The 23632-nt window shown below is 41.8% G+C and overlaps 1 protein-coding gene across 1 annotated transcript in view; it reads right to left on the bottom strand.

Annotated features, from left to right (window-relative positions):
* MRS2 (magnesium transporter MRS2) overlaps nt 1–23632 on the bottom strand; it is a 193213-nt gene that overhangs the window by 102012 nt on the left and 67569 nt on the right. Inside the window, exon 7 of the mRNA XM_086965152.1 lies at nt 14999–15115. Within this exon, the coding sequence (XP_086821278.1) occupies nt 14999–15115 (117 nt within the window). The remainder of the gene's footprint in view (nt 1–14998; nt 15116–23632) is intronic.

The raw sequence follows: 23632 nt of genomic DNA, 5'->3' as shown, positions 1-23632 counted from the left end.
CCCCTCCTCTATGGTCACTCTAGACCACGTCTTGCACTGGGATTGGGGGAACCAAGAAGGGCAACGCCCAGGTATTTGCTAACATTTGCCTGTGAAAAGGTAGGCCTCGGAAGTTAGTCAAGTTCCGGGGCACTGCCAAAATAATATTATAGCCAGAGGAAATGAAACATTTCCCCAAACCCACAGACGTTGTCCTGCCCTGGGAGCTGTTTTCACACCTCATCAATAGGGCTATTCAACTGCCAAATAATAATTGGAGCTCATGCAAATGAGCCTCCGGAGGCTTTAGTCGGGGAAAAGGTAACTTTCCAAAAGTACCTTTTCCTTAATAGTTCTGAAAAAAAAAGCATTGAGTTTGCCATTAAAAGGAGTCTTTGTATGCTATTTCTAGCTGCTTCCTAGCCAAAATTAGCATTATTAAATGTAATAATGTAACCTAGTGTTTTCCAACAAACATCCACGCCTTGCAACAGGGAAAATAGCTTCTGGGGATTTTTTCACTCCAAGAACATGTTTAACATTAAACCTTTACATGCCCCATTTCTAAATACAATTGCACCCTGCTTTATCAAGAGAAGCCTGGTGAGTGGCCTATTACAACCATTTGAATCACTGTGCAAAGAGCAGAACCTGTTTAAGGCGAGAGGCAGGTTAGGAATTAAAGAACCTTCTAGCATTCCTTTTACTGAAGGTAATACTTCCCCTCACAATATCACCACTGGCATCTGATTCCAGAAGGCATTCATCATGCATACATGGATAGTCATGCATGCAAAGCACCATTCTTGGGTGACTGAGCACTAATTACACACTAAAGGGCTGTTTCTTTTTTTTAAATTATATCCTGCCATCTTGCTTGTATCATGTGTTATACACGAAGAAGAAGCAATATCTTTGCCTTGGCGTCAGCAAATGATGACAAAGAAAAGATATCACTTTTCATGTGTAATCACATAACTTTCTAAAGAGAGATTTAACCTAACAACTCAAGCTACTAACAGACCTGCGGAAGCTCAACATCCTGGGATATCTATATGAATATAAACACATATTCTTATTTTTAGTGAGAATGAGAATACAACTGTTCATAACGAGTATGGAAAACTGTTTAATGTCCAGAAGAAGAAGTTGCATTTTATGGTTACAAAGATTAATGTACATTGGTTAACACTAAAGGGCATATTACAATGGCGGTCGGAAAGCCTCCGACATTTGGTCGAAGGCTTTCCAACTGCAGTTGCTGGTTTCAATTCCAGCCGGCTGGCTTCCGTCGTGTTCAAGGAGCCTGTCGGCCATTCAGAACTGGCTCTTACTCCCAAAGGTTGCCTTTCCGCCCTTTGGATTAAGATGCATGGTTTACGGCATGGTTTGCATGCCAGCCTGTCCGACATGGAAACCATGTCGGAAAGCAAGTTTGGGGGGGTCCCCACCAGGGTCCCCTTGTGTGTGCGGCCTCCGGTTGGGGTACGAGGGGGCACCTCTGTTGCTCCCTGCACCCTGTGGCAGGCACCTTATCACATGTAGAAAACAAAACACTGTGATTGATATAACTTTCTATAGATATGTTTGCACCTCTTATCTACTATCCAACTTATAGTCTTTCTATTGTGATTGTTCACTTGTAATGCCGAAAATAAAAAGCACCGAAAAAGGACCGTAGTTTATGTGTTCAAGAACCATAGTGGTCAAAAAGCATTGTTTGTTGCCGTATTAAAAATACCTGATTGAAACTATGCCGATCTGGAGTAGCCCGTTCCCTCACTGGGATTGTTGGTGAAGGTGGTCTTGTGAACTAGAGTGGTGGCATCCGCTTTTGATCCGAGACCTGTTTGGCAGAGAGTCCGTAAATCGTGTTTACCTTTGTGAGGAAGCTTTTTTTAATGCCCGCCAGCTGACAGAGTAATCTGCAATCCGTGTTCTTGAAGCCGGTAAGTCAAATCACAGTAAGACTTGCGCAACTTTTAAAGTGTTTTACAGCCCAGACCCTCAAAATACACTGAAGCAACAAGGGTTCGCTAGGATACCTATTCCTTTGTGCAGACCCAGTACAGTAATCATCATATACAATATGCATGAGGACTTTGCTGAAGGGCAAGAGGCTTCTCTAAAGAGAAAGGTAACATATTGTAGAAACTCCGTCATAAGGAGGTTAGACGCTGGTGGGAAGCTAACTCACTACAAAAATATATGGAGGTCGAACGTATCCCACGTGACTAATGAGTTTTCATAATACCTACTCTGTCCAACCCTGACCCCCAACTAATAAAAGAGTGGGCTGACAACATGAATGCATGTTCCTTGGTCTTGTTACAGAAGCTGATTAAGCATGCATGGGGTGAACATAAGGAGATGATGGACTAAATCAACAAACTCATGGTGGAATTCAGAGCTGAACTGAACCAAGAACAGCTGAATAACACACTGAAGGTAGTTGACAAACGTATCAAAATCTTTCAAAAAGGATATATTAGAAACAAAACAACGAAAGTTCCAACTAGCTAGGAATGACTACTGGTCAAGACATATCCTGACTTTTACTATAAAGTTTGATAAAGCTAGAAGTGAATTAGCCAAGAATAACAGACTCCAATCGATGTATAAAGGAAGAGGAAATTCCAGCAACAATGTCAGCTCTCCTCTGATTTCCAGTCAAAATTCGGTCCCATCACAGAGAGAGAAAATATCTTTTCAGATGTGTACCAGCTCCTAAAACTCAACAATGAACAGTCTTTTGGGGGCAACCAAAGAGGCAGGGGCAAAAATACAAAACTAGAAACTGTGGAAATGGAGGACAACACAGTCAGACCGGTATAAGAAAACACGGCAGAGGACAGAAGAAATAATGATGTAGCCAAATGACTCAACAACCCAGCTTACGGAAATTAACCTTTCTACGAGGGAGCTTACTCAAACAGAAGGAGAGGTTCTCCGACTTGGTTGATCATTTTGCCCAGATGTGTCTTTGGATTATGCACAAATGCGAGAGTATAAATTTGCTCGCAAGTTGAAATTGTCCAAAGTCAATGCTTTGAAGGTTAAGAGAAAAGAGACACAATATTCTGAAGTCTAACCAGTAGAGAGATTAAATTTGCTCATCGTTGACATTGAAACACTCGATACGCTCTATGATCTAAGTAATTTTCACGATGACACTACAACAGGTGACCCCTATGAACCCTTTCACAAAATATTTATAAGGGATCCACCAATCACATATGATATTGAACAGATGCAAGCACTGAGACAAACTTTAGACAGTCACCCAAATGCGTACCGCAAACACAGAGAGAAAATATGGATGGTTAGTGTGAAATAGTCTCTAATGATATTTTGAAATAATGCAAAGAGGCACCAATCAAACACAATCTAAAGAGGAACCAGTGGGAGGCTATTTTATCATTGCAAAAAAAAAAATGAAGAGCTCATCATCAAGGCCTCTGACAAGATGGAAACGTAGTACTCATGTCTGAGGGGAACTATGTCAATGAAGCAGGTTACCTGAAAATTGATACAACCTTTTGGATAAACCTTCAATTGCGATAAATAGATTTATTGAAGGTGTGTTATAATAACCAACTTTTTAATAGGGATGGTTTACAATTCTTGAAAAATGAAACAAACCTACAGTTACCACCCACTACCTCTTGCCAAAAATCCATACATCCTAGAGAACCACCATGAGACATCTTATTGTCTCATCAAAAAACAGTTTACTTGAAAACCCCTCCATCTATGTAGATCATTTACTCTTTCCATTTGTCAACAACCTTAATTCATATGTAAGGGACACTAAAAATGTAATCAAGGAAATACAATTTTTCCATTGGGAACCAAAGTGTTGCATAGTTTGTCTAGATGTAGGTAGTCTCTACACGATTATAAAACATAATGAGGGACTCAATGTATGCTAATACTTCTTACGAGCCCAGGGAGGAGACTTCTTGGGAGATACAGATCTGCTACTTAACAGGATTGAGATCGGTTATCTGAGAATATATTCACGTTTGAAAATTATTTTTTTAAACAGATTCAAGCTACTGCTATGGGCACCTGCTTCGCCCCCAGCTAGGCCAATTTGGTGAGGGCTGCTGAAAGGTGCAGGTGCCAAGGGTCAGTGACCTAACAGACTGGTCTGATCAAATTTGCATTTGGCTGAGATGTTTTTTTCACATTGGATGGTACTGAAGCCGATTTGAATCTGTTTGGGTGTGCCATAAATGTGAATAATTTAAATCTGAGGTTCACAATGCAATATAGCCAGGGCACAACAGGCTTTTCAGACATCAGGCTCAAGGCAGTTGATGGGATCCAGAGCATAGAATTGATTATGAAAGATGCTGCAGTTAATAAAATTTTGCAGGCATCAAGCAGCCACACGCCCAATATTAGGTTGAGCATCCCTTTCAGTGAGTATCTTTAAGCCAAGAGAAACTGTAGCTCTGAACAGAGCAAACTACAAAACTAAGGGTGAGATGACATAATACTAGCCAGGGGTTACCCTTGTAAAGCCTTAACACTCGCAAGCACAAAAGCTGACAAAATCAAGAGAGAGGAAGCACTTTTCCGGCCTAAACTAAATAAGACCCAAATTCGTGAGGGACGTTTAAGGTTCCTTACCTAAATCACATAGAAGTCATGGAGATTGAAGAAGATCCTAAAAGACAGATGGGACCTTTTAACACAGCTCCACATATCAAAGAAACAAATAGGAATGATTCCCACAAGTACATACAAGAGAAATGAATCTTTGAAAGACCTGTGGTTCACAGCCACTTAGCACATAAACAAACAAAGTGGCTCAAACAGGGAAGGGGTGTTCATAGTTGTGGCCAATGTAAAACCTGCAAACAGTACCAATGTACAAGAAATAACCTTACAGCGAGTGATCAAGGATTAGGGCACACCCAAATTGATCACTTGCAAAACTGATTTTGTAATATATGCCATCAGGTGTCCATGTGACAAGTGGGTTATTGGTTCAATAACAATTATGGTAAAAAAACGTACATTAGAACACTGGAGAGCCATTACCAACAGTGACCTGAGTTATGGTACAGGAAAGCATTTCAATGAAGAATACAGTAGGGATTGGATGAAAGCTACATTTTTCGGCATGACACAGTACTCAAACACTTGAGAAGTGGAAACAGAGTAGCAGAATTACACATACTGTTATCCCGGTTGATCCTGGAAAATGGCTGCATAACCCCTATGGGGATGAACGCAGATGAAAAGCTATTTGAACACTTGTAAATAGGTAGCTGAGTGAACCTCCTGTACACTTTAACATTTTAACGTGCCCAAAGTCCTTTTTTCTGATTTCACGCTTAGGACATTGTCAGGTGATAGGAGGGTGAAAACAGAATTATTATGAGTTTCAGAAGAACACTTTACTAACATCACTCACTTATGTACATATATACCCTGTTTCATTATTTCTTTAGAACATGGGTGCTCAACAAGAAGAGGATTCTATGTTAACCTCAATTGAGATTTTCTCTTGAATGGAGTTGCAAACAATGAAGCCCTGGTGAGTCTCCTCATTTGGTGGAGGTCAGCGATCTAAGAGGTCCAAGAAGAACAAACAGCACTGCGCAGCAACTGAGCTTAACAATGACCATAGATTCCAAAAGTAGAACACAATTCTTTTCCCCTACCCCCCTTTACTTAATGATCCTTTAACTTGATTTCATCGTTAGCATTAACACCGAACATATTAAGACTGAGTATACAGACGGAGTATGGAGCGGAGCGGTAACAAAAGGGGGTGGTGATGGACGGAGCATCTGAACCAATCAAACACTCACACCCAGTCAAAAGATCTGGGTTTAATCCATCACCGTTCTTTAGCCCACTTTGCCACCCCAGTTCAGACATGGCCATATGCAAATCAGTCTGACCCTGTGCCTCATGGGAACAGTCCTAAGAGAGAAGGGGTCCCAGTTGAGGGAGAGTGATTCTATATACATAAAATTAAGTACAAAAAACAAAGAATGCGTCTACAATGTTTTATTCACATTGTAGAACAAACCAACAGATATAGTATCAAACGTTGGAAGTTTCAAGAGGTTGAAATAGTGCCCCTGGAGGTAAGGAGGACGTGAAATAGTGAGGGTGGTGCAGGTAGGGAACTGTGACAATAAAAGCAGATATATATCTGAAATAGCAATAATTCAATAATCAATATGCATCAAACGGTCATAGATCAGCATAATATTTCATAGTACACATGCCCCACGTTACATGATATGTAGAAGTAGTGGGTAGGAGGGGGCTGTGATTAAACAGGGATTTGTCAACGTTTCAACCCCAGAATGGGCAGGAATCAGTGGAGTTCTTGCGCCGGGGTCTTCATCAGGATGAAGGGGAGGGGGGCTAGCAACCTATTGATAGTAAATAGTAGATACAGAATTAATTATCTATTTATAAAGTGCCACAGTTGCAACATTAAGAGTGAATGTGAACACACCACATTAGAAGCATACCTATATAATCGGTGCTTAATAGTCAATAATCAAAGTCAGGAAAATCCGCAGTTAAAACGATGTTTCCTACGGAAAATACAAACAATGTGTAAATCCGTAATACAAGGATTGAATTAATCTGTAGTGGATATTAAATTAAATAAGACTTACAGTGACTCCTAAATCGGGCGTTCCGGCATGATAGGAAAGGTAGACCCGGGGACGTTGGACACTGGGGATCACTCAACGTATCTACACAGTAAGGAAATATATTCAAATATGGCCATAGCACATTTGCTTGTTGAGAGACATGGACAGGCGGGGAATGGGCTTACCGAGGATCGTTAAGGAAATTCAGAGCGTCCCCGTAGAAAACACAAACATCCGCGTTGGTCGGGTTTCGTGAGCTAAACAAGGGACAAAGAGATAAGGCAACGTAATTATTGTTGCGATCTGATTGTCCAAAGCAATTCAGTGTGGAGTGCGGGCGGTCAATAGGCTTACCGATGTGTAATTTGACCGGCGTCTCTGCAGGAACCTCGAGGCGGAATGCCGAACTTCCTGATATGATCGTAGTCATAGTAACCAAGGCACGTGAGTGATGGAACTGGAAGGCAGACTTCGTGAGTCTGATAACTTGGGGAAATTAGGTCAGCGGTCAATTATTGCAGAAAGTCAAAAATTAAAATAAACCCATTTTAATTGTAGATTAGACTCAGCTAAGTAGATAATTGATGAAGAGTGAATTAGGAAGCTCGATCTGTCAACGGATCGACTATTGGATTTCCATGGTGGGGTGGGGGCTCAAGGATTGGCCAGACAACGCTCATCACGCGATATTGATAATGCGGGAAGGCTAAATTAGACTCAGCTAAGTAAATAATTGATGAAGAGTAAGTTAGGAAGCCCGATCTGTCGAAGGATCGACTTTTAGATTTCCTGGTGGGGGGAAGCTCAAAAATTGGCCAGACAACGTTCGTCATGCATTATTGGTAATGTGGGAAGATCGGTTGATGTTTAAACAAGTTTTTGAAATCTTCCTCCAATGCCTTTGCAATTTGTCAGCTCTCTCGGCGGATTCGAAGAGAGCATTTGTTAAAACCTAAAGAGAAAATTGAAGAACAAAGATCTGTATTTGTATCTAAATACTCCACAAACAGTTCAAAGATCAAAAAATCAATTAAAACACATTGGCCAATGTTGGCATTGGAGGAAGATTTCAAAAACTTGTTTAAACATCAACCGATCTTCGCTTATGAAAGGACAAAAAACTTGAAGGAACTGGTAAAAGAAACGAAACAAACAGAACACTGTGTACATAAAGGCACTTTACCATGTCACAATTGTGGCAATTGCTCCGCAATTATTAAAGGCAATACCATAAATCACCCTACCAAAGGCTCCTTAATAAAACTGAAAGTCACTGGTACATGTGACACTTCAAACGTCATCTATATGTTGAAATGTCCTTGTGGCCTCTCATATGTAGGAAAAACACAGAGAAAAATCAAGACAAGAATTATAGAACATAAAAGCAACATCCGTTTGAAAAACGACAAATCAACGATAGCAGTACATTTCAATGATGCCAAACATAATGTGAGCCAACTTAAATTTTGTATCCTAGAAAAGGTGGCAACCCTTCCGGGCAGAGACAACAACAGTTACTTATTACGCAGAGAAATCTTCTGGATCGATCACCTATGCACCCTACAGCCCAAAGGACTCAATGAAAGGCTGGATTTTCATTGCTATCTATAATTTGACATTTAATACAGTGGAGTACTGTGTATTACATGTTTACTGATGTTTGTTCAGCTCATACCTTATGAGCATATACCATTTTTTAAAACGCGATATTTACGTGCGTTTTGCTATGTTTATATCTTTCTTCTTTCACCCTATCTTCATGATGTCTTTACCTTCGTGCCCCACATGCGTCTATTGTTTGAATACTTTATTGTTAGTTACGTATTCACGAGTCAGATACCCGACAGCTAGTCTGTTTTTTATGTTCACGCCAAGTGACTCACGTAAACAAACGCCGTAACCACAGTGCTCTTATACCATAGAGCGCGGCCAGGTAGAGCGCTGCACGCCAAGCATAGCGAGGGAAGCACCACGGCATTACAACCCCGGTAAGATACGGTTTGTTAACGTATCCGGAAACGAGACACCTTTTGTCACGTTGCTCTTCACTAAACCTAGTTCATTTACTTTTTGCAGCTAAATTTTGCATCCGTCACATTACGTGTACTAAGGTCAGTGCCCAGCCCTCGGGCTTCACGCTCTTTTTTTAATGATTGTATACTATTGTTTTCTATGATCACACACAGTCTTTTCATAAAATGCACACGTTTACACGAGCATGTGGGGTAACAGCTATCATCATGTTCTTGCTATATGCTTTGCAACCTTCTAATTCTACATGGTCTGTTATGTTTCATTTAGGCACTAACTAAGACTTATGATTACTGTTTCTAGATGTAATGGAAGTCCCCTGAGGAAGGGCGATATGCTTGAAATGCATTGGGCAATACTAGCATTCTGAAATATGATATACTATATTTTTTTGAACATTCATGAAAATAATGATATGTTTCTAACAAAACTTCGCTATGAATAAATGAATCACTGAACATTCAACAATGTTACATGAAAATTTATGAAAGTTTGGAAAGGAGTGCATGAATGGAATGCATCTTGTGTTACAGGATACATACCTTTACTTATCTAGATGACATCATTCAGCTAAGTACTATATTCAGTCTTCTTTGATATTGCTTCTTCTGCTGTTACACCATCAGAGACAAACAGTGTGCATTATCGTGAGGAATGGTATTTACCTAAATACTGGACACAGGAGTAATTTTTTTTTCCTTTAATTATGGCAGATAGATGTTTGCGGAGTTGTAGAATGTAAGTGCATGCACATATATACATATTCATAGACAAAGATTATCTAAACACTTAGAACGTATATATTATGCTGCCTTTTTCTTTTGTCTTGCCGCAGGTTCATGGGACTAGACAGTCTGGGTAGAGAGAACAGAACTGTAGCCAGTCTGTCAGGATAAAGTCCTCCCGCCGTGTGTTCGACACTCCTGAATCTTTGGTTAATATTTCTTTTGTTCCTTTTTTCCTTTCCCCATGAATGATGTTTTCATTTTGAGTGGTATTTGGCATACTCTCAGGAGGTACCAGGAAGGGGGGGGGGGGGGGGGGGGAGGATTGTATAGCCACATACACCGCCCCTGCTGTGCACAGGATTTAAGGTTAGTGGTATCCTGATCTGTAAACTGACAGGCCCCATCCATTCGGATGGGGCTTACAAGTATATCTTGGTGGCGGTGGATTCATGCTCAAAATTGCTATGGCTATGGCCTAGCGCTCAGCTGACGCTCGAACTGATATAAAAGATTTGCGAGTCTTCATAGGGACATACGCAGTTAGCACATTACATTATGACCAATGCACGCGTTTAGCTCTAGGGCTTACAAGGAAGCCATGGAAGGTTTAGGTGTAGCCTTCCGCTCCTCCTCTCCATACCATCCCGAGGGAAATTCGGTTGTGGAGAAGAAAAACCGGCACTTGAAGCAGTCTTTAACAGCAATAGTATTGGCTCAGGTGGTAGCTGGGTCAATCACCTATGTGGGGTACAGCATGCCCTCAATACCATGCCAAGATGTTCTATGGGGGTGTCACTCCTTATGAAGTCCCATGTGGGACGCAAATGTGGGTACCTGGTCTCAATTGGGAATGCACATTGGCAGATGTAAAACCATTTGACATCAATAAAGGTTTGGCTGTTTTACAGGATCTGGAAGAATCCAGAGCACTACTAGGCAACGTGCAAGTAAAAAGGACCGCCACTGGGAAAGTCAAATCAGTCACGGCAAGGCCTGTCTGGGTCCCAAAAGTCGGGGATCTGGTCAGAGAAAAGATCGAGCACAAGAAATAATTTGGGCCATCCTATTGATAGCCTGTGCCTGTACTAGCTGTCAAAGGAACAAGAACAGTACTTATTTCGCCTCTTGTCGGCAAAAAAGAAATGAGATTATTTATTTATTATTTATTTATTAAAAACACTTATAAAGCGCGAACGAACGCCCTTGGGCATCTCGGCGCTGAAGTCTCTGCAGTGTTTAACCAACAAGGGGAGCTAGAGTTTATTGATTAAAAAGCCAGGTCTTAAGTTGCTTGCGAAAAGACCAGAGGGAGGTACTCGTTTTAATCGAGTGTGGCAGGGTGTTCCAGAGTTTCGGTGCGGCTACAAGGAATCTTCTGTCTCCCCACGCGACAGATTTGGTGCGTGGTACCACCAGTTCATGTGAGCTGGATGAACGTAGCGTTCTGGAGGGACAGTAGGGAATGAGATTTTGTATGAAAAATGCAGGTCCGACATTGTGTAGAGCCTTATATACTAAGCAGAGGGACTTGAATTTGATTCTCTTTCTTACCGGCAACCAGTGCAGCTGTCTTATGATTGCTGACACCGATTGGTGTTTGGGAATGCGCCCAAGGAGCCTGGCAGCTGCATTTTGAATAATTTGCATTTTTTGTAACACTCTCTCTTGGGCACCCAAAAACAGAGCATTACAGTAGTCTAATGTAGACAAGACCAGGGAGCTCACCAAGGTTTTGCCGGCATTCTCGGGTAGGAAAGGCAAGATTTTTTTTATGAGCCGTAATTTGTGGAAAGCTGAAGAGGAGATCTGATTTGCGTGAGGTAGAAAATTCAGGCGATTGTCAAACATGACTCCTAAATTCCTCACCTTGCCAATCGGATCCGGGGGCTGGCCCATGGATGACGGCCACCAGAGGGAGGACCATTCCGGGGATAAGTTGCCAAAAATGACAACTTCCGATTTGTCGGAGTTCAATTTCAGGCAATTGGAAGCCATCCAGCTCCCAATTGCCAGCATGCCTTGATTGAAATTGCTGGCAATTTTAGGCCTGTCATTCTTGACGGTGAGGACCAGCTGAGTGTCATCTGCGTAGGATGTAAGACTCATCCCATGTGCCCGAATGACTTTGGCAAGGTCCGACACATAAATGTTAAATAGTGTCGGACTCAGGGATGAGCCTTGAGGAACTCCGCATGGCAGTGACAAGGGGGATGATTCAAAGGGTCCAATAGTGACGACCTGGGACCTGTTCGCAAGAAAAGAGGCAAGAAGTTTCTTGGCATTGCGTAGGATGCCCATGCTTTCGACACGGTCGACCAGGGTGACATGGTCGACCGTGTCGAAGGCCGCGGATAGGTCCAGCAAGATCAGGACTGCTGTTCCTCCTGAATGGAGATTAGACTCCATTAACCTGACCAAACCACACAATGTGGCCGATACTGAATAGTATGCCTCGTGGGCTCTTAGGTAGCCGATGCTCTCCTCTCGCTACCATACAGGAAGTTCAGACAGAAAGACTCATAACATTTCAAGAGTCGCAAATTCAAAGTGAAGGAATCTCCAACAATGAAATGGAACTCGTTCCTCTGGAAACAGAAGTTCAAACGGCAAATGAAAGGGAAATATCAATTCGGCCAAACACCAATATCTGCATCAATATGCCTTAACAAGAGACACCTGCCGGTTCAATACAACCTGCCGAGCTACCAAAGATTGATTGAACTGCATCTGGCTACAGTGAACCTGAGACAACGCCAGCTCCACTTTCCCGTAAGCAACAAATTCGAGAATTCTACACTTTTCTAAAAAAGACTTACTTAGTTTCACCTTGGCTCCAGCTCTGGATGAGAACTGAGATTTTTTTTGTGTTCTGGATTACCCTGGTGACTGTATTTTGCCTACTCATAAATGGAAAATATCTCCCAGAACGCTCTGCAGTATCCAATGTGAACTCAGTTCTAAAACCTCATACATCTCACCGTGAACAAAGAGACTTGTTTTCCGTGAACATTACAGTTGTTCCAATTCCTAATGTTATAGTTTGGGACAAAGTTGGTTATGATGTGTTTGGCCCTACTGAACTTTTGAAAATTCCACATTTTTTTAAATTTCTCTAAATGATATCATTACCTCCAGTACATTTTCTGATGATTGGACTTTTGAACTTGTAAATAATATGTTGTCTGATTTAAAAAATCTGCTGCATTTTCAAACCATGAAAGTCACATCTGACTCTGATAGTATGTACTGTTATCATCATTATGGTCATCACTTTTTCCACAAATCGAGTATCCCTTGTACAGTTTTCACATACCGCCAATGGGAGGATTGCCCATCACTGCCGAAAGTTAGTTTGAAAACATTTGCACAGAAATTTTCATATTTTTCAGGGTTTAACACTACTGACCGACCTCATTTTACTATAAGGTTGCACCTACACATGCACAGAAAAATATGCTGACTAACACCAAACAGATTTATTCTGCATCCTTTATTGCCCAACTGTCTGAACAGGGTTTTGACTTGTGGAAGGACACAATAGACACAAAATCAGTCTGGGGTTCTAAGGAATGGAAACAGAAGCACTATTTAGAGAGTGCCTTATTCCACAACAAATAATATTTCTGAATGAAACTGTGCAAAATAATTCCTGTCTTGGACTGGCACGAACAAGGATTTGAACACACCACGGTTTCCCACACCTTCGCACATCAATTTTACATCACGTGGAGGGGATACAATAGATGACATCATGCAGTACAATACATCAGACCCCAATTGGAAGGGATGGTTAGTTTGGCGCACAGACACAAACAGATGTCGATCAAGATTCAGGGGTACAACTGAAGGGTTTCGTATCCAGAGGCCAGACCCTCAATATGTTCAGAGAGAACTTCCGGGGGTAGTGACATCATACAGTGTTGGGAAGTTGTGCCTAGACTGGCTACAAACCTCAACACTGTGCCAGGTGAATCAGCTCTTATCCTTACTCTCAGAGGAGGTGGATCTAAGGGATTTTTTACTAGGTCCCGGACAGCCACGTCAGAAACGTTTCTATTATGCCGTCTATAATGAAATCTGGAAAATCTCTCAACACTATTTGCTTAAAATAACCAAGGTCTGAAGGTGCCAAAACTCATACTACCTGCAGCCTACATACTGTGGTGAAAACTTTACAGATATCACATATTTTGAAGCAAAAAAAGCCCATTCACACAAGCTAGAACCAGGAGCACACAGTCTTCTATGTTAAGTAGAAATTGCAATGCTGAGACGATTGTGTCTAATAACTTAAGACTGCTTACAATACTTAGTATCTACTACACAATCGTTACCCTGCTAGAAACTTTTTCTGCAGAACCAAAAAACTTGTATGGAACGTACTGGTCACAAGTCATCAAATATCAAAGATTTATAACATGTTCAATATCTCTACACACCTACAATGCATTAGAAGCACATGTTTTTTGTAAACACTAACACCCATTAGCTGGACACAGGCTGTACAAAATAAGGTAGAGAAGTAATATAGTAGTTATCCGTCCCTATGTAAACCATAAAACAAACTAACACAGTCATTGGGTGATGTCATCAGTAATGTAATCAGTGAGGTCATCAATGAAGTCATTTGAGATGTTAGTGATGTCAGATATGATGTCATAGAACAAGTCATGAGTTATGTAATATGTGAGGTAATAAGCAGTAGTACATTATAATTATCTCTGCTAATTATCACTGGTGAATATATATGTCGTTTTTTGGTTCAAAACATTAATGTTGTCACTGATATAGTCACCTAACTATAACGTTACTTAAATCTTGTGTTTTTCAGTGAATTTCGAATTATATTTAAAAAAATATATATTTTTATCACACCTAACTATAATGTTACTTTGTTACACACACACACACACACACTCTCTCTCTCTAATGTAATCTGGTGCTCATGTAGACAATTATTTATAGAAAAACAGCAACAACAAAAAACACTTTTTTTAAAACTTGCAATTAGCTGGACATTTATAAGCCCAGAAAATAAACAGATTCCCCTGCTTATAACAGATTAACATACTTGATATAAATAAAACCTTTGACACTGAAACTAGCCAGCTATAGTTAACTAGTTGACTACAAAACCAACAGCTTGCATTTCCTTTTTTTTTTTTGCATGGCAATCAAAACAAATACATACTTTGAATTTTATAAGCAGCGATAGGCAACAAAGAAATAAATGCAACAAAATTAGCAGTGTGATAGGGCTACAGCTTGTGTTTCCAACATGAAAATCATACCTCAGCCACTGCTCACGGACTTACACATGTGAGAGAAGACATTGCAAATCACAACATTGAAACCACAGGTACCATAACAGATTACCTTTCCATTGACATTATGATAATGCTATGGGTACATTTCTTTATTAGGATATGTTATTATTTAATGGTGTTCAGCTGTTAATTTCTGTTATTTATTGGTGTAAATATCAAGAGGTCTTGAGCACCGATTTTTGTGGGCAAGCTATGGTTTTCATGTTGGAGCACTATGATGCACAATCGGAAATCTACAGCAGAAGGATATGGTTATGGATAATATTACAACCAAACAACACCACTTTACAGTACTTACAATACTTGTGGATCAGACCATTTCGTAAGACACAGCTCTTCGATTAACTCATCATCATCCAGGATTTCCAATACAGCTTCTTTGAAAACTTTAATATCCGTTTCCAGCTCTGACAGGCTAGAAGAGATTAAATAAATAGGCAATATTAAGATGAGTGCTCCCCCAGACAGTCTGTTTACTCATTTATAGACAAGAATTAAAAATATACTTTAAGTAAAGCATGTCAGGCTTTCTTTCACAAAACAATGTTGGTGGGTCTAACCTATAAAGAACAGTCTACATATTGCCTACTGTAACAATCCTTCATTTAATGTCTTATGCACATATGGCATGATATGCATACATTTAATTTGAACTCATAGCAAAACTCAGTAGCCCAAACATCTAAGAATAATAACAAAGACCATTTAAGTACATTCTGATAAGTTACTTGGGCCAATTTACTACAGCAGAAAAAATATTTGCCTATGGAAACTGCAAAATATTGAATTAAGACGGTATTGTTCTTTTGAACAGCAATTACTATTTATCTAAACAAGAAAGAGTACATTCTATGTATTACTTTCTTGTTGGAAGAGTGGTCGAAATAAAACAAATATTTAACCAGCTTTTTTCAATCACTCTGTTAAATTTGACTTAATTGATTTAAAATGTTTTAGAGGCATAAGAAAAAGGCAATCGATCCCTTAAACAGGCTTTTTGGCTTTGTCAGCATTTATGGAGGTACGTAACAGTCATACATGTCATGCAGATTTAATTTGCTGAACCACGCTAATGCACAGCTCCAGTTTTTTGTTGGTGTCAACGTTTAAAAAAAATACAAATCCAATCTTTACTTAACTGAATGAGAGAAATATGTAATCTGTTGTAAAGATGTTTAACAGGTGTTCCCTTTCTCATGTTGCATTACTCTGCAGAGACATGTATTGGCCGAAGGAAAATGGAAAGCAATTGCCTTTCTTAGGTCGAGCCTAGCGCAGCGCCATGCGCTACTCTAGGAAAACCACTTCTTAGAATCACTCAGGACTTTTCACACGCTTGTGCGTGTGTTGTTTTTTTAGCATGTTTTCTATTGGGCTTTGTGTGCATCCCAGAAAATGTATCCGCCCAAGGCTTGCGAGCAGGGGCGCCATCTGTTCGGGGTCACGTCACCATCTGTTTTTAATTAGCGCGTTCGCCACGCTGACGTGCTCACTCGCCCCCGCTTCTGAACTGTGTGTGTGATCCTCGCCTGGGGGTTGTTGTGTCCCAGGCACGGATCGAAATGTTTGTGTTGCGCACACACAACCCTTGAAGCAGGGAGGGCGCTTAAAGTACATGCAGCCTGCCGCCCTTCCAGCCTACGAGCTTGCCTTGCCACGCAGCAGTCACTCCGGGACGGGTAAGCTCGGTTCCGTAGCTCCGATCGCAAGGACGAGCCTCGGAAAGGGGCGAGGGGATTGAGGGGGGCTCCGTAGTCTGAAAGTCCTGCTGCCCGGCCGCAGATCTGTGAGCTGCTGCCTTGATTTGCCAGAGTTTGGGGGCCCAGGCTTTACCCCATGGCGCTAATGAGATTACGGAGCGGAGCAGAGTTTATCACACCTCCTCCCGACCCCAGTACTTGGATGGGAAGTTGCCAGTGTGGACACCCCGGCCCCGCTGGGCCTCTGAGCACCGCCATCTAAATAAAGGTGGAATACTGCATTCCTGATGCGCTGCCCTCAGGGTGGCATTGGAGCAGGCCTGCGCGTTAATGTAACATTTATATGGCCTGCACTCTACCCACGGACAGGCACCCCAGTGCAGGGGGCACAGGCTGCCTGTCACGGGCCCTCCCAGGGACCCTAGTACAATACCAGGTTTATACATTTTAGTTAGAGTTTTACATACGATTACAAGCCGCCCAGGCCATTTTAGGCTTCTAGATGCAAAAAAGCAACAGAATCAGGATGAACGTGAGGCAAGAAAGTGACCCTGAGGACCTAGGAATCCAGTGGGATGCACAGGCGGGGCAGAGGTCCACCCTCCTCAGGCCGTTCCACGCTCAGGTTGGGCAGTAAATTGAACTAATGGTTGTGTAGCTCGGGTTCAACAGTTCACTAAACTGAGGGTTGTGAGATGAGATTCAGTTCTAAGCCGACGTCTAAGATCAATCCATGGCCTTGGGCCCCGGATCCCAGCAGGTCCTCATCTGTGTGGATCCTCCTCCATCTTCTTTGCACAAATCTTCTGCCATCTTCTGTGCAGATCCTCCACTGTGTGGTTCTTCTTCTGTGAAGATCCGACTCCCTCTTCTAACTGATCTTCCTTCCTCCTCTGTACCGGTCCTCATTCCTCTTCTGTGGGCTACTGAATCTATGGAAAGTTTGCTCCGGGCCACTGGATGTATGGAGAGTCTGCTCTGGCCACTGGTCTGTGGAGAGTCTGCTCTGGGCCACTGGATCTATGGAGTCTGCTCTGGGCCACGGGATCTATGGAGAGTCTGCTCTGGGCCACGGGATCTATGGAGATTCTGCTCTGGGCCACTGGATCTATGCACAGCAGGTACACTCCTCTACAACATAGCCTAAACACATTGGCAAAGCCAATAGGTCTGGCAAAACACGTATAAGGTCCCAAAGGCGAGATCTATTGGCTATGCCAATGCTTGTTCCTTCATCCTGTAGCAAGATGCTTATAAGAAAAAAATGCATTTCCTCGGACAGCATTAAAAGAACATTATTTACACTGTCCAAATAACAAAGAGCAAATGTATGTATTGTATAGAAAATGAGAAATGTTCAACATGATGCAGACTGCAATGTAATCCCCGATAATCCACATAAATCAAACACAGGTCAATTATGCATATGGAGTCTTTATTTGCTTCATCTGAAGCAACTGGACTAAAACCAACCAATAATGATTTGCAAAAGGAAAATTAAAGAGTGGATAGAAGGTATTAAACGAACAAGTAGCAATTTGTCCAAAATGTCTAAAAAGTGAGTACTGGAACGATGCAGGACCTAAATGGAAGTACTATAGATATATAAATATACCTAGGAGGCCAAAGATGAAAATAGCAATGCAGTGTATATCATGGTCTTTGATGTATCAGTCAAAGAAGGAGGATTGGACAAACATGGAGACTGAAGTACTCAATTCCACAGTAAAGCAATTCCTCGAAGGAGTAGCCAGCAAATGAATTTGCCTTGGCAACCAACTCTTATGCCAACAGCAAATATGATTAAGTTGAATGCCTTCATATCTCCCATGTACGTGGGCCTGAATGGGTTTGGCCAGTGAATGTGTGTGTATGGTTACCTGTACAACTGATGTTATGTGTGCAAGTCTGCTTGGAGGTCTGCTGTACATGCATGTCCGGTACAAAAGGGGGTGGTGATGGACGGAGCATCTGAATCAATCAAACACTCACACCCAGTCAAAAGATCTGGGTTTAATCCATCACCGTTCTTTACCCCACTCTGCCACCCCAGTTCAGAAATGGCTATATGCAAATCAGTCTGACCCTGTGCCTCATGGGAACAGCCCAGCCCGAACTGCCAAGCCATGTCTGCCCTGGACCTGAAACAAGCTACCGAAGACCGGTTTCTGGCATTCCAGTCGTCTTCAGCCCGGCTTGCTTGAATCCAGTGGCAAAGTGAGCAAGGGACTCACGTCTGAGCATACCCTGCCACACTTATGGCGGCCAAAAGTGGTACAAAAGGAGGTGGTGATGGACGGAGCATCTGAATCAATCAAACACTCACACCCAGTCAAAAGATCTGGGTTTAATCCATTACCGCTCTTTAGCCCACTCTGTCACCCCAGTTCAGACATGGCTATATGCAAATCAGTCTGACCCTGTGCCTTTTGGGAACAGTCCAGCCCGAACTGCCAAGCCATGTCTTCCCTGGACTGGAAACAAGCTACCAAGGACCGGTTTCTGGCATTCCAGCCGTCTTCAGCCCGGCTTGCTTGAATTCAGTGGCAAAGTGAGCAAGGGACTCACGTCTGAGCATACCCTGCCACACTTATGGCGGCCAAAAGCGGCCAAATCCAGAGGCTTTTATTTGCCCTGTATGCAAAGGTGCTTGAATATCTGTCGTTGAAGGTCTACAGATGTATTGGTTTATTTAGGCAGTGAGGCCAGCGCTGTCAATATTTCTGCTCATCCATCTCATGTCTTTATGTATAGTCTGTACACAAGTAAAACTATTGGTGTGTGTGCGAGTACCTCTATGTTTCTTGGTATATGGACAGGGCATTTGGATATATATCAATAGGTGCCTGAGAGAGAGAGAGGGCGAGAGAGAGAAAGAGAGAGTGTGAGTGTATGTGTAAATATATAGTTGCTTGTTGGTCTGAGGTTCCGGTAAGTATGCATATCTGTGTGCATGCATGTATCTATGTTGTGTGCTTCTGTATGCAAGATTATGCAAAAATTAAATCTACTGGATTTTTTGAAACATCTTTGATCTCTAGACTCTTGACAAATCTAAAGGACACATATGAGGTTACAAGCTACGTTCCTCCACTGCTTTCATTCATAAAGGAGTTGCCAGGTGGAGGATATAGCTAGGACAAGCTCTGAAGATGTTGGAGTAATGACGAGTTCCAAACCCCTGTCAAATTCCAGTAAGTTTTAGCAATTTGGCCCCTTCTGACTAGTGGTGTGAGTGGCTGAAGCTAACATTGGTGGTGTCTAGCAAACCACAGAAATTGTAATTAAGGACGGCCCAGCGGTCAGAGTTTCAAAGTAGTACCCTAGTGGGTGATGGTCTTAGACGAAGGGCAAAGAAGAGACATTGTTTTTTCTTGGATCATTTGTGGCTGATGGTCTGTCCCCTCTGTCATTCTTTCCCTGCAACAAATGGCAAAGCAGGGACGTAGTCATCCAGGGTGGTGGCATACGACTGGAGAGCCTGAGGATAGAAAAATGTATCCAATGCATAGAATGTCTCTGCTAATAGTGTATAGTTTTACCTGCTTGGGTACAAAACTTAAAGTCTCCACAGGATTTCTGAGACTTTGGATTATTTTCAAGGACAGAAGATCTAAAGACTTAGACTAACCAGCAAGATAGTTGTAGTAGTTGAGAGCACTTAAAGAGAAAGCCTTTAGTCTGCATAATTTCCTCTTCATATCTAATGCAACCATAAGACATGCAGTTAGGGCAACCAAACATATTCAGAAAATGATGCAACATATTTGTCGTGGTTGATGACTCCTTGGCTGGAACTGATTTAGTCTCAACAGAAGGTAGACTCTAGGTCTTCCACTGCAATAGATGCTGGGTGCCATTGTTATTTTCTGAAGGCAAGTTTCCAAAGCAGTCTCTCTCCCGCTCAAGTTTCTTTAAAGGAAAAATGTTTGCACAACACCACGTTTCCTTTCAGTTATTGGTTCTGAAATGCTAATGAGTTTTATGTGCCTAGATCAAAAGAATCGCTTGATGATTCCCCACCTTTGCCCCACTGCACCGTGGTGTCCACATAAGTTTGGCATGCAAAATAGTCTCTTTTTGGGGCACGTAGACAGTGTGCAGTATCAATTGCCTGATGTTTTTGTGTGGTCACCTGCTGACTCTGACCACACCCAATCCTAAATCCTTCTCACTGCAGACTGAGAATTTAAGGCCGCTATGAAGTCCAAGGTCTGTTTCAGTATGGCCCATTCTTGCAGATCAACAGAAGACGGTTCATTAGCAACTTATGACTGTAAACAAAAAAATAACTCAGATTCACCTGCCATAAAATACTGCTTCTAAGAGGAACAGCTGTTGAGCACTTTTAGCAGTATGTAATGCAATGTGAGAAATCTACCATAGAAGGCAAAATGGCAGAGGAGACAGGTTGTTTTAAAATGCACATCCCATTTCTATGAAGTGAAAAAAGCAATGGAACAAATACTACCACCAAGAAAGAGAAAGCACAAGATGAACAAACCCTTGCATTATGCCTAACAGGAGGGCAAGAAATTGCATGTGCCGCATGGTGAGACACAGGTACAGCTGCATGCGCAAAGAAATCTCAAACTTTCTTTAAAAGGGGTAGAGTTTTACTTTTAAGGAAGCTCTTAAGGGCCTGCCTTTGTTGCAGGCAACGCAATTTTAGTTGGGAAGGGGTAGCAATAGGCAACAATTGATGTTCATTCTGATCAGAATATACACCTGCAATGCCTATTTCTACAAATGCCCCTGAATATTGGATTACTTGGATTGTAGCCCAAACTTAAATATGCTCCCTGGAAATTTTAAATAATCTCTTGACTTATGTCCCATAATCAGCCTGATGTTCCAATATGTTGATATAATCTGGCATGCTGCAAGAAGGGTTAAAATGCTTCATCCCATTAGAGCTTTCAGCGAAGGAGGCACGGTGATATGGTCATTGTTGGATGTTGGATGTTGTTTGGGCGTTTCCTGGGGAGCTTTCGTCCACTGATCATGGGAGCCTGTTCCTACCTTTGCTGGTAGAGGTGAAGTGTCTGCTTTTGTTACAGTCTCTGCGAAATGTTCCTTGAAACAGTTTATGGAAGACTCTGCCATATGACTTGGTTTTAACTCTGAGTTCTTCGTCCTATTAATACAACCAATGTTAAAGTCCAAGTCCAATGTTTAATCTGTGGAACTTATTTTCTTCACCGGCAAGGCATGTTTTTAGAGAAAGGGAGAGCTTGGACTTTATGATACGCGTTTACCATGAGCAGGGTAAAGTACAGATATTCTGAATGACTCAAAACAACTCCAGGGCAGTCGACATGAACAAATATCCCAGCAGTCTTTGGAAAATTACCTGATCTGCAGTAATCCCCCACTATTTTAGGATCTCTGAAATGTCTGCCTTGCAATCTCTAGAAAGAAAAACACAAACTACTCCCAGAATGTACCAGGATAGATGCTGTTGCTGTTTAGCATAGAGGCCACTCATCTACATTATTTTTCGAGAAAAGATGATAATGCCTAAGGATAGCGGCCAAACTCACTGCAAACAGCTGAAACAGCCTGAAAAGCACAAATGGTTCAGCATCAAGAAGAGAAGGTCCTCGCCTGGGAACTTAGATTAAATGGACTGCTTTTTTTGTAAAAAGTATGCAAGACAGTATAATAAAAAACGTTCACGGAAGGTTCTAGGAGGTAGGGAATTTAAGGCATTTGATATCTTGCTAGTGCTGGATGCAGGGTTTAGAAAAATTACAGTTTGAATTTTCAGGACAAAAGTGTTGATATTTAGCTTTCTCGATGTTGTATTGGTGCTCTTACTGAAGGTGACCACAATGTAAACCAGAGAGTCTCAAAGGGAAGGAATCCAGTGTTTTAGCTAAATGAGTTCCCCATTCTGATATTGTCCCAGCTACATCTAGTGTGTTGTTATATGTTACTCGTATCAGCATAGTCTACAATTCACCCGGGAGGGTATCCTGGCGCTGAAGCAGGAACTGTATGGGCTGAGCCGGGACAGATGAAAAGCCAGGCCTCGCCTTGCCATGTCTGTGACATGTCATCCACATGGATGTGGTGCGATGCCCGCATTGTTAAAGATATTTAGCTCTAAAGTAAGGCGTGCCCCAGAGTGGTCTTCATTCCAAAGGACGAGGGACCGCTGCCATGCTTGATTACCCATTGCTATGGGTTTTAGCAATAATGGAGGTATCTTTACTGGCTGTGAAAATTGAGTGGCTGTAAAAGAATGATGCTCCCAAATATGCAAAGACTGTCATCTCCAGACATGGCAAATGGTCACTCATAATCAGACGTAGGGGTGTTCAATCAGGTGTGTCCAGGTTAACAAATTCTTGTTAGTAATGCTAGAGGTATAGGTGAAGCCCTAATGTCTTGGTAAACATGGATGACAGAAGGTGCCTCTGCATTAAGCAAAAATGAAGACAAAACTGCCACATCTAAAGAAACCCAGATAGAGGAAAAGTGGCTCCTTCTAAATGGAGGCATTTTCTCCTCCGGCCCTTTTGCTAGATTACGACTCAACTATCAGTAGTTCCTTCCTAATGGGGAGTATCATTGGTACTTTAAAGTCACATATGCAATTTCCTCACATATGTCATCTTTATCAATGCTGTTGGGATGCGGGGGGCATGCTATACAAACTGCTTTTCTTTTCTGAGATTTCTTTCCATCACAGAACATGCATCTACCAAAGATAGCAGGATGGTGGTGGAAAAGGCACATGGTCAAAGAATACCCCTGGGGAAAAGAAAGAACAAAATTACCTTACTACTTTCTGAAAAAAGTATACATTTATGTGGACAATCTAACACAGAGCTACAGCAAAAAGTTCAATTTGACTGGCTTTTACTAGTGAAACAAACGGATCCAAAATGCCTAGCCCAGTTCTTTTTAATTTTTTGGAGAAGGTTATTACAATAAAACAGAATACGCCGGTCTTCTTATCAATATAAAAGAGAAAGATGCTATGTACATTACACTCCAAGCATAATTAATGCTTATAGCTTAAACTGCAATCCCCAAATAATCTTTAACCATCCCACGTCCTACCTTGTACCAAATTCATGCCAAATCCACAAAGCCCTTCCCAATCTCTCAACACTACCCCCTAAAGTCACCGTGCTCACCCACATGCCTTCTCCCAGGAGAGACCCTTGTTACGGCCAACTCCCTATTACCTCATGCTTATAAAGTGCCTGTACATACATTCT

This window comes from Lissotriton vulgaris, chromosome 4_1, assembly GCF_964263255.1.
Source record: "Lissotriton vulgaris chromosome 4_1, aLisVul1.2, whole genome shotgun sequence".
NCBI lineage: Eukaryota > Metazoa > Chordata > Amphibia > Caudata > Salamandridae > Lissotriton > Lissotriton vulgaris.
This window is presented reverse-complemented; position numbering and strand designations above follow the sequence as displayed.